This window comes from Podarcis vaucheri (assembly GCF_965113315.1).
Source record: "Podarcis vaucheri genome assembly, chromosome: 2".
Classification (NCBI taxonomy): Eukaryota; Metazoa; Chordata; class Lepidosauria; order Squamata; family Lacertidae; genus Podarcis; species Podarcis vaucheri.
In genome coordinates this window covers 73,091,144-73,103,658 of record NC_138760.1, presented here as the reverse complement: position 1 = coordinate 73,103,658, position 12,515 = coordinate 73,091,144, and the positions used below count along the sequence as shown (strand labels likewise).

The 12,515-nt window shown below is 44.3% G+C and overlaps 2 protein-coding genes across 2 annotated transcripts; one reads left to right on the top strand and one right to left on the bottom strand.

The window, feature by feature from the left end:
* Nucleotides 1–4,020: 4,020 nt before the first annotated feature.
* Nucleotides 4,021–7,515, bottom strand: HIGD2A (HIG1 hypoxia inducible domain family member 2A). The gene is made up of 2 exons (XM_082213607.1): nucleotides 7,267–7,515; nucleotides 4,021–5,044 (listed from the first exon to the last, which is right to left on the bottom strand). The coding sequence occupies exons 1-2, from the start codon at nucleotides 7,406–7,408 to the stop codon at nucleotides 4,878–4,880; spliced, it is 309 nt and encodes a 102-aa protein (XP_082069733.1). The 5' UTR covers nucleotides 7,409–7,515; the 3' UTR covers nucleotides 4,021–4,877.
* A 177-nt stretch (nucleotides 7,516–7,692) lies between these two features.
* Nucleotides 7,693–12,383, top strand: NOP16 (NOP16 nucleolar protein). The gene is made up of 5 exons (XM_082213598.1): nucleotides 7,693–7,897; nucleotides 9,017–9,131; nucleotides 10,732–10,801; nucleotides 11,255–11,361; nucleotides 11,708–12,383. Exons 1-5 carry the CDS (start codon nucleotides 7,791–7,793, stop codon nucleotides 11,849–11,851), a joined length of 543 nt encoding a protein of 180 aa, XP_082069724.1. The 5' UTR covers nucleotides 7,693–7,790; the 3' UTR covers nucleotides 11,852–12,383.
* Nucleotides 12,384–12,515: the final 132 nt, after the last annotated feature.

The window sequence follows — 12,515 nt, the reverse complement described above, 5'->3', positions numbered from 1 at the left end:
ATATTTGGGGCAATTAATATCCTAGGCCAAAGTTGGGGAGCATGTGATCCTCTGAGTTGTTGTTGAACTACAAGACCTACCAGACTACCAGAACACCAGCCATGCTAGCTGGGGCTAATTATTGGCCAGTTTGAAGGCCACAGGTTCCCCAACTCTGTCCTAGGCTGAAGCCTTGCAATCCTGTTATAGGAGGGAGATGACCATTTTGAATACCTTTCTCTGAAGCAGCACTGGGAGTTTTTAGATACACAGAGACTGATTCTAGGCATGGTTAGTTGGAAGTTCCACTGTCTCCAGTGACAATTACTCTTAGGTAAGCATTCATGGTGTTGCTTCCTTAGACAAGTTCCACAAAAGAAGCTTATGAAAGAAATTATGTCAGCAATGTTTGGGAGGCACACTTAATAATAGATCTATCTTACTCCGTATTATATTAAAAAGTTCTAGCCTTGGTTTATAAGGTATTTGTGGGGCAAACTTTTCTTAAGCAGTAAATACAGAATGTTTTCAAATGAGCCGTAGTTTTCCTATGTTCACAGACGCAGATTTGAATTCCTTTTTTCATTTTAAACGTTCTCTGAAACAAGAAGGGAAAATCCACTTCTTTAGCACACTCTAATTACCCCCAATTTTATGAAATAGAAGGTGGTTCAAGCTTATTAGCTTTTAACTCATCTTTTCAGGCAGGTACATTCTGTTACCTTGATGAAAAGTTGCTTGCCTGTACATTTGTCTGAGACAGAATTATATCTGTCTTCACTATAAAGAATTGTAATGCACTTTAAGAAAGCAGCTAACTACAAGCAAGTCTGTTGTAGATAGTCTTAAGTGTTCTTGGAAATGCCTCTTCTTTCCCCACTGGCAAATAAAACTAAACTTATGCACTCTGCATTGACAGTCAGCAAAGCAACAGACTGCATTTAATGTTTGCCTGTCAACATAAGCCAAGCATATTTTGGGCTTAGGCATAAATAAGTCATGTTCTACATTTCCTTCTGTAAGGCACTGAGCATCTCTCTCTCTCTCTCTATCATAAAGTTGGAGTAATTCTCATTTTTAAGCATCACTTAGTGTGTTAAAAAGATAAAAATGAATTACTGCTGGTGGGGCGGGATGAATCTGTAAGACAACTCTGCCCAGACATCTTGCTTCTGACCTCTGCACCCTAAAATTTTGTTGGAAAAGCTAACAGTTCTGATACCTCTGCCTTTCTGCTAATTCAGGAGAAGCCCAGTCTCCTGGAGAATCTAAAATCCTTAATGTCCAAGCAGCCATTGTGACAGAGGAGCTAGGAAGAACAAGGCTAAGGCTAAACATTAAAAGCCCCACTATAGTTGCAATCGTTTACTGCAGAGTTCTTATTTTGTGGCTGCAAATAGTAAAGCCAAAATAAAGAACAGCTTCAGTGAAAGAATTTGGAGTTATTAATATACAAACATAACTAGAAGGGAGAGAGGGGCATACAGCGTTGTTACTTGGTGGCAAATTCTTTGACTTTGTTCTGGTTGCTCATGCCTCTAGACTCAGGAACTGCTTTGGCTATGTCACTATCTTCTTATTTATCTACACAAGACTAGAAATTACAGCTGGCCATTAACACCTCACAATACAATCTTATATAGCATTACATACCAGTAGGTACCATTAGATGAGGAACCTGTGGCCCTTTAGATGTTGATGGACTACAATTCCCATCATTCCTGGCCATGTTGACTGGGGCTAAAGAAGTTGAAAGTCCAACATCAGAGGGGCAACAAGTTCCCCATCTCTGTTGGTAGGGAATTGAAAGATACTCTGTGAACCTTCAGATGTCTGCTGGACTATAACTCCCATCAACCCGTCATGAGGCTGAATTGTAGTCTAATGGTGTGTGGATGACAGGTTCCCTACCCTTGCTGTAGGCCACTGCGTATTTAGCAGCACTTCTGAGGCAACAAACACAGTGCTCTACTGAGAGTCGTAACTTCAATGGGTATTGATAGCTTTAAATTGAATTTTAAAAATTCAATCCAGTGTATAGGAAACAGCTGCCACAGAATCCAGGTCCAATTAAGACCAGTTCTCAAAACAGATTGAGCTATAAAAGAATCATGCTGGCACTATTACTTTGGGTGATGACAAACTGAGAACAAGTAACAAAATATTGGGTGTAGTTGCAGAAAGAATAATGGAAAGCTTTTCTATGAAGGTCTCTTTGTTGAAAACTTATTTGCTTCCCTAGTATTTCCACAGCACCTATTCAATTTGCTGAGCTTATACAACACAAAATAGAGGTTGCCGCCAATTACTCCCAAAAATCTGAGAATAACATTCTGCATATTCTTCTCTGATGTCTCTTCATCCAGTATCAAACTTCCCATCTAATGAAGTGAATCTTCTGTATGATTTGGGCCATATAGCTCTTGAATGCAAAGTGCCCCCTTACAAACTATTTTAGTGGCATCTGTTTTTCCTTAGCGACTGGCATGAAGAATTTGTTCATAGAATAATTTGTCCTCAGCAGATCTGGCAACTAGGCTAAACCTCTTCCTTCTGCATACCAGATTTGCTCAATCTTACATTTAATTACCAGTCAGAAAATGTAAACAAACTTGATTCTACAGTGCAATAAATGGACAATCCAAGAGCTTTTCTGAAAAAAATAGTTAATCCTGTAATAGCTTAATAATATATCAACAGCCTTATTCAGCAGAGCAAGCTGCCAAGAATCTGCCTAACATGGCTTGTCTTATAAGTCAGATTACTAATGGTTATATCAAAGCAAATGAAATGCATTCAGTGGACAGCCATCACTATACTTAACTCATTGTTATGAAATAATGCTTTGGAAATAAAGTTTTTCCACTCACTCCACTTCATGTGTCTTCAAAACTTCATGTGTCCCAAGATGCCCAATTGCTTTATTTACATAACCCATCTTCCAGCAATTTGCATCAGCCATGTTTACATCCTTTTCTTAGTCACAAATTGTGCAGCATAAACCATAAGCAAGAGTTCTATACAGATCTACCCAAAAATAAGTCCCACTGAATTCAGTGGGGCTTACTCCAGGGTAAGGGGGTAGATTGTTGCAGCCCAAGTCATGTATCCATTTCCATACCCAGGCTTTTCAAGTCATCAGCCTGAATGTTGGGACTGAGTTTTGATTAGCAGGCCCTGATATAGGAGGAAGAAGAAACTGGGGTGGGTGGAAGCTCAGTGGTGGGAATCTGGGTTGGAAAACCTCACCTTTTCACCCCAATGTCAGTTACTTCAGAGCTCCCCCCCCCCAGCTTCCTGCAGATTAGATAGCCTTAGTGGAGGCGGAATAGGGGGTGGCAGCAACTGAACAGGAAGGTGGTGTCTTGTTGCCTAGAAGCAGGTGCCATCTTTGCAGATGGGAGCAGACTCCCCGCTCCCCAACGGAGTACACATTTGGAATCTGGACATGCATGCAAGGCAAGCAAGTCTCACCAGTGAGTGTACCATGCCCTGCCTTTAAAAGCTTGGTGGCCAAGTCATGGAAACTTGTTGGGGGCATTTACATCACTTGTGTCCAGTTCTGAATGTCTTGCCTTGTTCCTGAATCATGACTCTTGAGCTCTATGTCTGCTGCTACGCCTCTGCTATTACCTGGATAAAGATCCTTTTTTTACACATAAGTAAGAACTTGCGTGTGTGTGTTGGGTGGGAGCAGGACACTGAATGCAAGAGGAACTGAGAGCAGTTGGCTAGAAGCTGGCACTAGTAATAAAACAACCAGCATGTGCAAGAGCAGCGCATGTAGATACCATCAGCTGGCAAGGAGAAGAGAAAAAAGAATAAGCTTACAATTTTGTTTTGGTTCAAAGAGGTGTAATCTACTCCACCCTCGAATGTGAATATTTCAGATAGAGTGACAACTAGAAGTAAATTTCCCTCTCATTCAAAGGTTTTGCTCATCCCTTCCAGCCCTCAGGCCTTGTGATAAATGTGAGCAATGTCCGAAGTGTTTTGAAGCACAAAAGTGCCCCCAAGGTAATAAAGACACTTGTTCCAATCAGCTTTACTAATAACTTTTACTCCGATATATTGATTGGCCTTGTCAGCCAAACCAGCTTTACGACAAGGCTATATAAGAGAGAACGGACACTTTGTTCTTGGAGGTAGCAGCAGCCAGAGCCCATCAATGGAGGAGGTGAGCTGTTTATCTGGTCCTCCTCCACAGCTGCTGGAATGCTGCCTCCCCTTGAAGAAACTGGCCTTTTTGCACCTTTAGCAGAGACAGGAAGCTTGCAGCACTCCACTATCTGCTGGCTGACTGATTAAAAACCCACCTGGGCTCATTCTAGCAGGGGAGCAAGGGCTACATAAAGACGTGGGCCAATGGTGGTGCCACTTTGTGGGGAGGCAAGGGCAAGGGCCACCCTCATAACATCTTCTTTGGGGGTGGCCTTGCCCTAATTGTTGGGAGAGAGACAGGAGAAATGTGCCCATGTTAATTCTCCTCAACCTCTCAGTGGCTTTCAATACAATCAACGATGGTATCCTTCTGGAGCGGTTGTCTGACTCAAGGGTGGGTGGCACCACTTTGCAGTGGTTCTGGTCCTACTTGGATGGTCATTTCGAAGAGTGACACTTGGGGAGTCAATTGAACATGTTGAAAACGCTCGCTGCCTGTCATAATAACATCAGTGCAGAAAAATCCTTATATACCAATGTCAATGTTTAATTACTTGAATAAGTGAACACTGCTTTATGTATGTGTGTGAGAGTATATATATATTTAACGGAACCATCTGGCACCTGATGGTCACTACAAAGTATCACCACACAAGGTGTGGAAAGCACCCTCTCCATTGCAGAAAGACTCAGTATGATACTGGATAGCCACACGTGGCTGCACAACAGTAGCAGGTTCACTTCTTTGGTTTCATTGACGCAACCACCACACCCACCAATATGGCTGCGACGGTGAAGCCCTGGGCTAAAACACGTGCCCGCATCATCCTCTGGGACTGAAGGGTATTTCCCTTCTTGAAGCAGATGAGTCCATAGGCCAAAACTCCTGCTGTGCCAAGGCATCCTAAAGGGCAGGACAAAAGAAAGAAGGAAATGTGACCATGTTTCCCCGTGAACTGAAAGTCAGGTTTTCATCAAAGAGGTGTAAGTCTAAACATTTTCTGTCAATCTCACTTCCTCCTTGGTAAAATAGTGAATAACCTCACAGGGGAAAACCCCAGCCTCAAGACAAAGATAGTAAAGAATTCTACAAATGGAAAATATTAGGAAGAGGAAGCCCTTCTTCTCTTGGAGACTGTTTCCCAAAGAGGAAATATCTGACCACATATCCCTGGGCAAGTGTGGGTGGGAATCAATGCTGCATGGAACTTCACTACTCTGCTCACCTGAGTGAGGAATACACCTAACACAGTGGTTTTAATACAATTTCAGTTTGAGAATCACTTGACTAAACACAATTCCTTCCTCTAGGTCAGTAGTTCTCAAAGGATATGGCGCACCACACTGGTGTGGCAGGAGAGGATGGCAAATGCGGTGGAAGATTCAAGGACAATCAAAGAAACATTTAAACATTTCAGTGTAGTGTAAAGGTAAAGGTACCCCTGCCCGAACGGGCCAGTCTTGACAGACTCTGGGGTTTGTGCGCCCATCTCACATCTATTGGCCGGGGGCCAGCGCTGTCCGAAGACACTTCCGGGTCACGTGGCCAGCGTGACAACGCTGCTCTGGCGAGCCAGAGCCGCACACGGAACGCCGTTTACCTTCCCGCTGGTAAGCGGTACCTATTTATCTACTTGCACCCGGGGGTGCTTTCGAACTGCTAGGTGGGCAGGCGCTGGGACCGAGCAGCGGGAGCGCACCCCGCCGCGGGGATTCGAACCGCCGACCTTTCGTTCGGCAAGCCCTAGGCGCTGAGGCTTTAGCCCACAGCGCCACCCGCGTCTCAGTGTAGTGTAGTGTAGTATAAAAATATATATTTTTTTGTAGAACATGGATAGATATCTTTTCAAAATGAGAGCAAAAGCATATGAAACTGCAGGCTCACACCTCTCACTGAGTTTGTATACATCCTTAAAGTACATATGTGAAAGGCTCATTTATAGTCATATTTTAGGAATGATTCATGTTCTTATGTAACTACACTGTTTGTTTTCTCCTCCAACAGCTCCCACCTCAACATAATCCACACAACCCAAAATCTAGATTACTGTTCATAGCTTTGTGGCCTCTTAAAAAGTAACACATTAAAACAATTGTTTGTGTGCTACTGCAGTCTACTTCATCAGACACAGAGAGCAGAGCTTTCCAAACTGTGTGTTGCAACACATTAGTGTGTCAGCTGTAGTGTGTAGATGTGTTGCATGAATGCTCCCCTTGCTCCTCCTGGGGCAGGAAAGGGTTTGCTAGTAAAACTGAATTACTGTGTCACGAAATGAACCAAAACTGAATTACTGTGCCACAAAATGACATATGTCCAAAAAGTGTGTCACCAACTAGAAAAGTTTGGAAAGCTCTGACAAAAAAGGTGATCCTCTGTTGTCAGGTACAAGGATCACACACCATGCATCTGATGAAGTGCGTTCTACTCCATGAAAGCTTATAATACAATAAAATTGTGCCACAACTCTTATTCTTTTTTATTTGTTTATTTACTGCATTCATAGCCCACCTTTTTCCTCCAAGGAGTTCAAGGCGGCGTACAATGTTCTCCCCCTCCTCATTTAACCAAAACAGCCCTGTGAGGTAGATTGGGCTGAGAGAAGGCAGTGACTGGCCCAAGGTCACCCAAGGAGCTTCATGACCAAGCAAGAGATCCAAACCCTTTAATCAAGTTCACCATCTTTCCCTTTTCAACTCCCAATTGTCACCCTGTCTCTGGGCCTAGATGAATACCCCCAACACCAGGGTGGAGAACATTGGAGATTGGTGGAGATTACCCCACCCCTCTCCCTGCCAAGTTTCGCAGAAGACATTTCCGTGTGTCAAGTCTGGCTGGTGTCAAAGCCACACTGGGCTGAGGGAGAGAAGCAAGGCAGCCTTACTCCTATCAGCTTCCTATCCTCAGGAACTCCTGCTCATCTTTTGCTTTCCCTCTTTCTGTATTTGACCCCTTTTTTTCTTTGACCGGTGCTGACCCAAGACATAATTGGCGGGGCCTGGTCTGCAGCAGACGGCGCCCCACCAAGCCCGGGCGACCCCGTTTGACCTGCAAGGAAAAAGCTCTCCCTGTGGAACCAGGGTCCCTGCCTCCCTCCCTCCCTTCCGGGTCCCTGGCCTCCCTCTCACCGATGGGCACGAGCGGATTCTCGCGGGTCTTGCGCCGGAACTTGTCCCCGAACCCCTCCTCCGAGTGGTAGGCGGTTGGCGTGAAGCCCTCGATGAAGGGCGGGTTGTTGGGGTCGAAGGGCGGCGGCGCGCTCTGAGCCATGGCCGAACAGGCGCCGGAGGAGGCCACACCACGGGAAAGACGGACAGGCTGCTTCGCGCTAAATTATGCTTTGACCCTCTTCGGCTACCGTCCAAACGAGGCGGCGCGTGGTGCCCACTATAGCCCAATAGCGCTCTCGGATGGGCCGGAACTGCAATACGAGCACGTGTACTTCCCCGCCGCCGCCCGCCGTGTTGCTGGGAGTTGTAGTCCGCCTCACTCCCCTCTCCTACAGGAAAGCAACCCAGTCTACCGAGACCGCAGAACTACGTTTCCCATCGGGCATCGGGGCGACGCTCCCAGAGGCTCGGGCTTCTTCTACCTTTATTAGAAGCCGCGTGCGGCTGGATTGTTGCAGCCGATATTCCGCCGAGTCGCCGCGATGCCGAAAGCCAAAGGGAAGAGCCGGCGGCAAAAGTACAACTATAATGTCGACCGCAAGAAGCAGAACAGGGCTTTCCGCAAGCGCGCGGCGCCCCGTATAAAATGGTGAGTGGCCGGGAATTGGGGTGAAGTGGAGGCTTAGGGGAGAGAGGGCGGCAGAGAGAGAGAGAGAGAGAGGAGCGGGGCTCCTCTGGCCGACCAACCTTCGCGTCTTAGCCGGGTGGGGATGGGGCATGTCGGATCTCAGGAGGGCTCACTCACCCAGGACCGGCCCAAGGCATTTTGGCACCTGAGGTGAACCACAAAATGTTGTGCCCTCTCGGAGGCCCTGCAGAGCCGGATGCCAAAGGAAGAAAAATAGAATTGTAGAATTGGAAGGGACTCCAAGGGTTATCTGGTCCAACCCCTTCAATGCAGGAACTGGCCATCTCCAGGAGCACAGCAGAACCTGCTGGCTTCTGCACTGCCACCTTTATTTTCAGCCTTAGCCAGTCACCGAAGTTAAAGTTGATAAAAGTACAACCCTCCATTTGTTTCATTTTTGCCGTTACTGGCGAGAAAGGCTGTTCTGTAATCCCTTCTACAGTGCCATGCAGGGCATAGCCTAAGGGTACATGATGCATCTGTTTGGCAGAAGCTAAGCAGGTCTCATCAGCATCAGGATGGGTGACCACCTGAGAATCCTGTGAATCTTGAACTCCAAGAGGGAAGAAAGGTGGAATATAAACCAACCAACCAACGAAATACAAATAAATAAATGCTGTACGGTGTTTTCTACATATCCTGCCCATGGAAGACAGAATGTTTTTCTGTCATTCGTAATGCTTGGGAGCAATTCTGGAGGGTATTGATTACACCACATCAAGTACCGTGCTGAATTGCCACTGGGCAAAGTTAATGGTACCATAGTTCAAAGACCCTTCCCAAGCTAGACCTATCAGTAAATCAGAATTAAAAGTACTCCTGTGGAACCATGCGGTAGTAGACACCTTAAATGTAGTAGCATTCTACCTACTTTCCATGTGTTGAAAGACTGCAGGCATTCCAGGAAACAAACAGGCTTTTAAAATTAATGAAATCAGGCAGAACTGTCTAGAGTAGACAAATGTGGCTAATATTAGTTAGTTGTGTGGCCATTCTTATCAGAGAGGGGAAGAACCCCTTCAAGAATGCATAATATTAATGTATGATTCTTTCCTCCTCTCAACCCCCATCTCTGTCCAGTACCCAAATCCGACATGCCTGGGATAGGACCAAAACTGTAAAGCAGAACCTGGCAGAAATGGGCCTGGCTGTTGATCCAAACAAGGCTATACCTATTCCGAAAACAATGCAACAGGTGAGTAGTGATATGTAGGTAAAGTTTCCAGGTTGGGAATTCAGCCAAAACTGGGTTATCTACCAGTTTATAGGTGATGGATGCAGTCCTAGCAAGACAATATGTACAAAGTGGCAACTGCAGAAATAGCTGGGGAAATTTCTGGGTAAGGAAATGCTATATCTAAGACACAAGGTCTCATGTGGTGTTTGGCTAGACGCAAAGTATGCATGAAAGCAGTTGCTAAAATGTTATTTCAAACCTGTTTGTGAGAATGTAAAAAGGTAGTATTTCAAACTCATTTACGCTTTCCCACTTCACCCTTCATACTAGATACAATGGTCAAAATGATACAAAACTTTCTGAGTCAGGGAAACCACGGGCAAAAAAGTTTGTTTGTTTGCTTGCTTGTTGCATTTATATCTTGCCTTCTTCTCCAGTGAGCTCAAGGTGGCACATATGGTTCTCCTCCTCCTCATTTAATCCACACAACAACCGTATGAGGAAGTTAGGCTGTGAGGTGGCGATTGACCCAAGGTTACCCAGTGAGCTTTGTGGCCGGGTGGGGGTTTGAACCCTGGTCTCCCAGGTCCTAGGCCAATACTCTAACCACTACACCACAGAGGTTGTATCATTAGAAGTCCTTTGAAACCACCAATGAGTGCTGCATAGATATTTTTTATCTATGTCATTTTAAATTGTTACTGATGTTGTATTTTTAGTTTTAGATTTTATGATTTATGTGGAAATTGTTTTCCATTTGGTTTTGAATCTTTTGATGTGTTTTATTTATTGTTTATGACTTTTGTTATGTTGGTAATTATGTAAATCTTGGCATGTTATAAGCTGCCTTGAGCACAGTTTCAACTATGGAAAGGCGGCATACAAATAAAATGATGGTGACGATGATGATGGTCAGAAGCACAAATGGTCAGATGGAGAATTTGGTGAATTCCAAACCTTGGGATGTTTCCATGGTATTTCTGCTGATCTAGTAAAAATCTCCATCTTTCTGTGGCACCCTTGATGAGGGATATATTTGACACCCCACGAGAGGTGGTGCACTCTCCTTCCTTGGAGGTTTCTAAGCAGAGATTGGAGGGCCATCTGTCATGGATGCTTTAGCAGAGATTTCTCCATTGCAGGGGGTTGGGCTAGATGATCCTCGGGTCCCTTCCAACTCTAAGATTCTATGATCCCAACGTTCCTTGGAGCATAAATTGTATGGGTTTGTGACAGAACTGCAGATTGACTTTCCTAATGATAACTTATTCTAGGGATGCTACCAAAATTTGAGTTACTTAGTAGTCTGAAATGACTGCATTGGTGAAGTACCATTGCATCATGTTTGCCTTGTTATCGCATTTGCCCTTTTGTGAAAGACAAATCTAGTGAAACTTTGTTATTCGTGTGCTTTTATCTTCTCAAGTTAATATTAATGAGAATGATGAAAATAGAAAAACAAATGGGGTGGTTGGGAATCCTTTTAAGTCCTTAAGGAAAGATGAAAACATGCCAGCTAAGGAATTTATAGAGTTAGGTAGCATTTTAGAGCATACAAAGCAATGCATAATAAATGTATTTGTATAAAGCATGATCTACCATGTCTTTTAAAATGCAGATGCTGAAAATGGAAGTGGATGGACAAGAAGCAAATGTGAAAACTGTGCGGAAGCCATATGTACTAAATGGTTGGTAATAGCTTCATATTGGCAATGAATATGTTGGCCTGATGTCTCATAGTGAAACCGTTTACCTGAACTGTTGTAACTCTAAATCCTGAGAGCAACCATTTATCCTATTCAAATTAAGTGCAGTATTCTGGAGTGTATCAGCTCTCATTGTCAGGAAAACCCTGGTGATATTATGCATAGTCTTTTGTTGTTGTGTGCGGTTTTTATATCTTGGAGGCCACTTCTGTCTGAACCAACCCCCTGCTCCCATCCTCTGTTAGACCCCAAAGGCTGGCCGGCCACAAAAGGATCACGCCGCATGGTGAACTGCTGGTTTGCAAGAGGAAACGTGGGTGACCTCAGTGATCCTACTAGTTGAATCTAGCTGTATTTATTCTGCTCAAAAAAGGCCACAGAGGGTGCAAAAACACTTCCCTCTTCTTCACTACCTTTTCTTTTTAACACTTAAAGAGTTGGAATCTGAGGCCAGCCTCCCAGAGAAGAAGTCAGAGACGCTCTCCCGAGATCTTATTGACTATGTCCAGCACATGATCCGGAGCCATGGTGAAAACTACAAGGTAGGCACTCTTTGTTCTAGAAGCTCCACAGTGAATGGTTGCAGCTGCTAGCATTAGAATGTCCAATTTTCAGTATTTCCTGGTTTCTCTGTTTTTTAAAAAACAAAAACTGCTGAGCTCACTCAATTCCCTGTTTGCTTCCTTTTTTCATCCATAGTGCTTTCCTGTACCCTGAGCTGAACTCAGTCTACATTTTCTGACTGCACTCCTGTGGTTGTAATTTTCCATTTGCTTTGTGCACAGCCACTTGTTGACTCTTGGTGTACAGTATACTGCTTGCTTTCTGGGTGTGAGAGGCCTTCTAAGGCTGAGGTAGCTCATTACAACTTTACTCTTCGCCTCCTAGGCTATGGCACGTGATGAGAAGAACTATTACCAGGACACACCAAAGCAAATAAAGAGGAAAATCAATGTATATAAACGCTTCTACCCTGAGGAATACCAGACCTTTGTTGCCTCTCTGCAGCCAGAGAAGATGGAACAGCAATGATTTTACTCACCAAAGAAATGGGCAGAAGCAGCTGCACCTATATGAATTCAGATGCTACTTTGCCCTCAAGTGACTTCTGGTCAGGGACTGAAATGTTGGATTATCTATAATTGTGCCCTTTGAAGAGAGAAGATGGGAAGGTGTTTATGTAGATGGGACTTTGTCTGACCTCTAATTGTTGAAGAGCCCTTGCTACATTCTGCTTGCACCATCTTAGCTTTGGGATAGATCCTAGTTGAAATAAACTTCTTTCCCAAGCCCCAAGTCAGTAACAAAGCACAGCCAAAGGATGTTTCCTGTTCTTGCTGTGTAAGTGACAAGCAGCTTTGCCAAACCATCTGGAGAACAGGTGGGGAAGACTGTCCTCAGGAAATTTTGGTGCATCATCCAGCTATGGAAACAAGAAGTCGTGGTAAACCAATGTAATCAAAAGTCAGTATGTTTCCAAGCATTCTTTTATGAAGAGGAAAAATATTTCCCTTTCTTTAAAAAAAAAAAGTTTCTTTAAAAAAATGGTCTCTAACTATGGAAAGGTGTCTCAGTTTCTTGACTTTTTGCAGCTGTAGTATTTTAAGTCCTATTTTTGTGTATCAGCAGGTCCACCCATGAGATGACATTATATAAGTACAAAGGAAAGCTGACCTTAGGGCGGCTCCTATGAAAA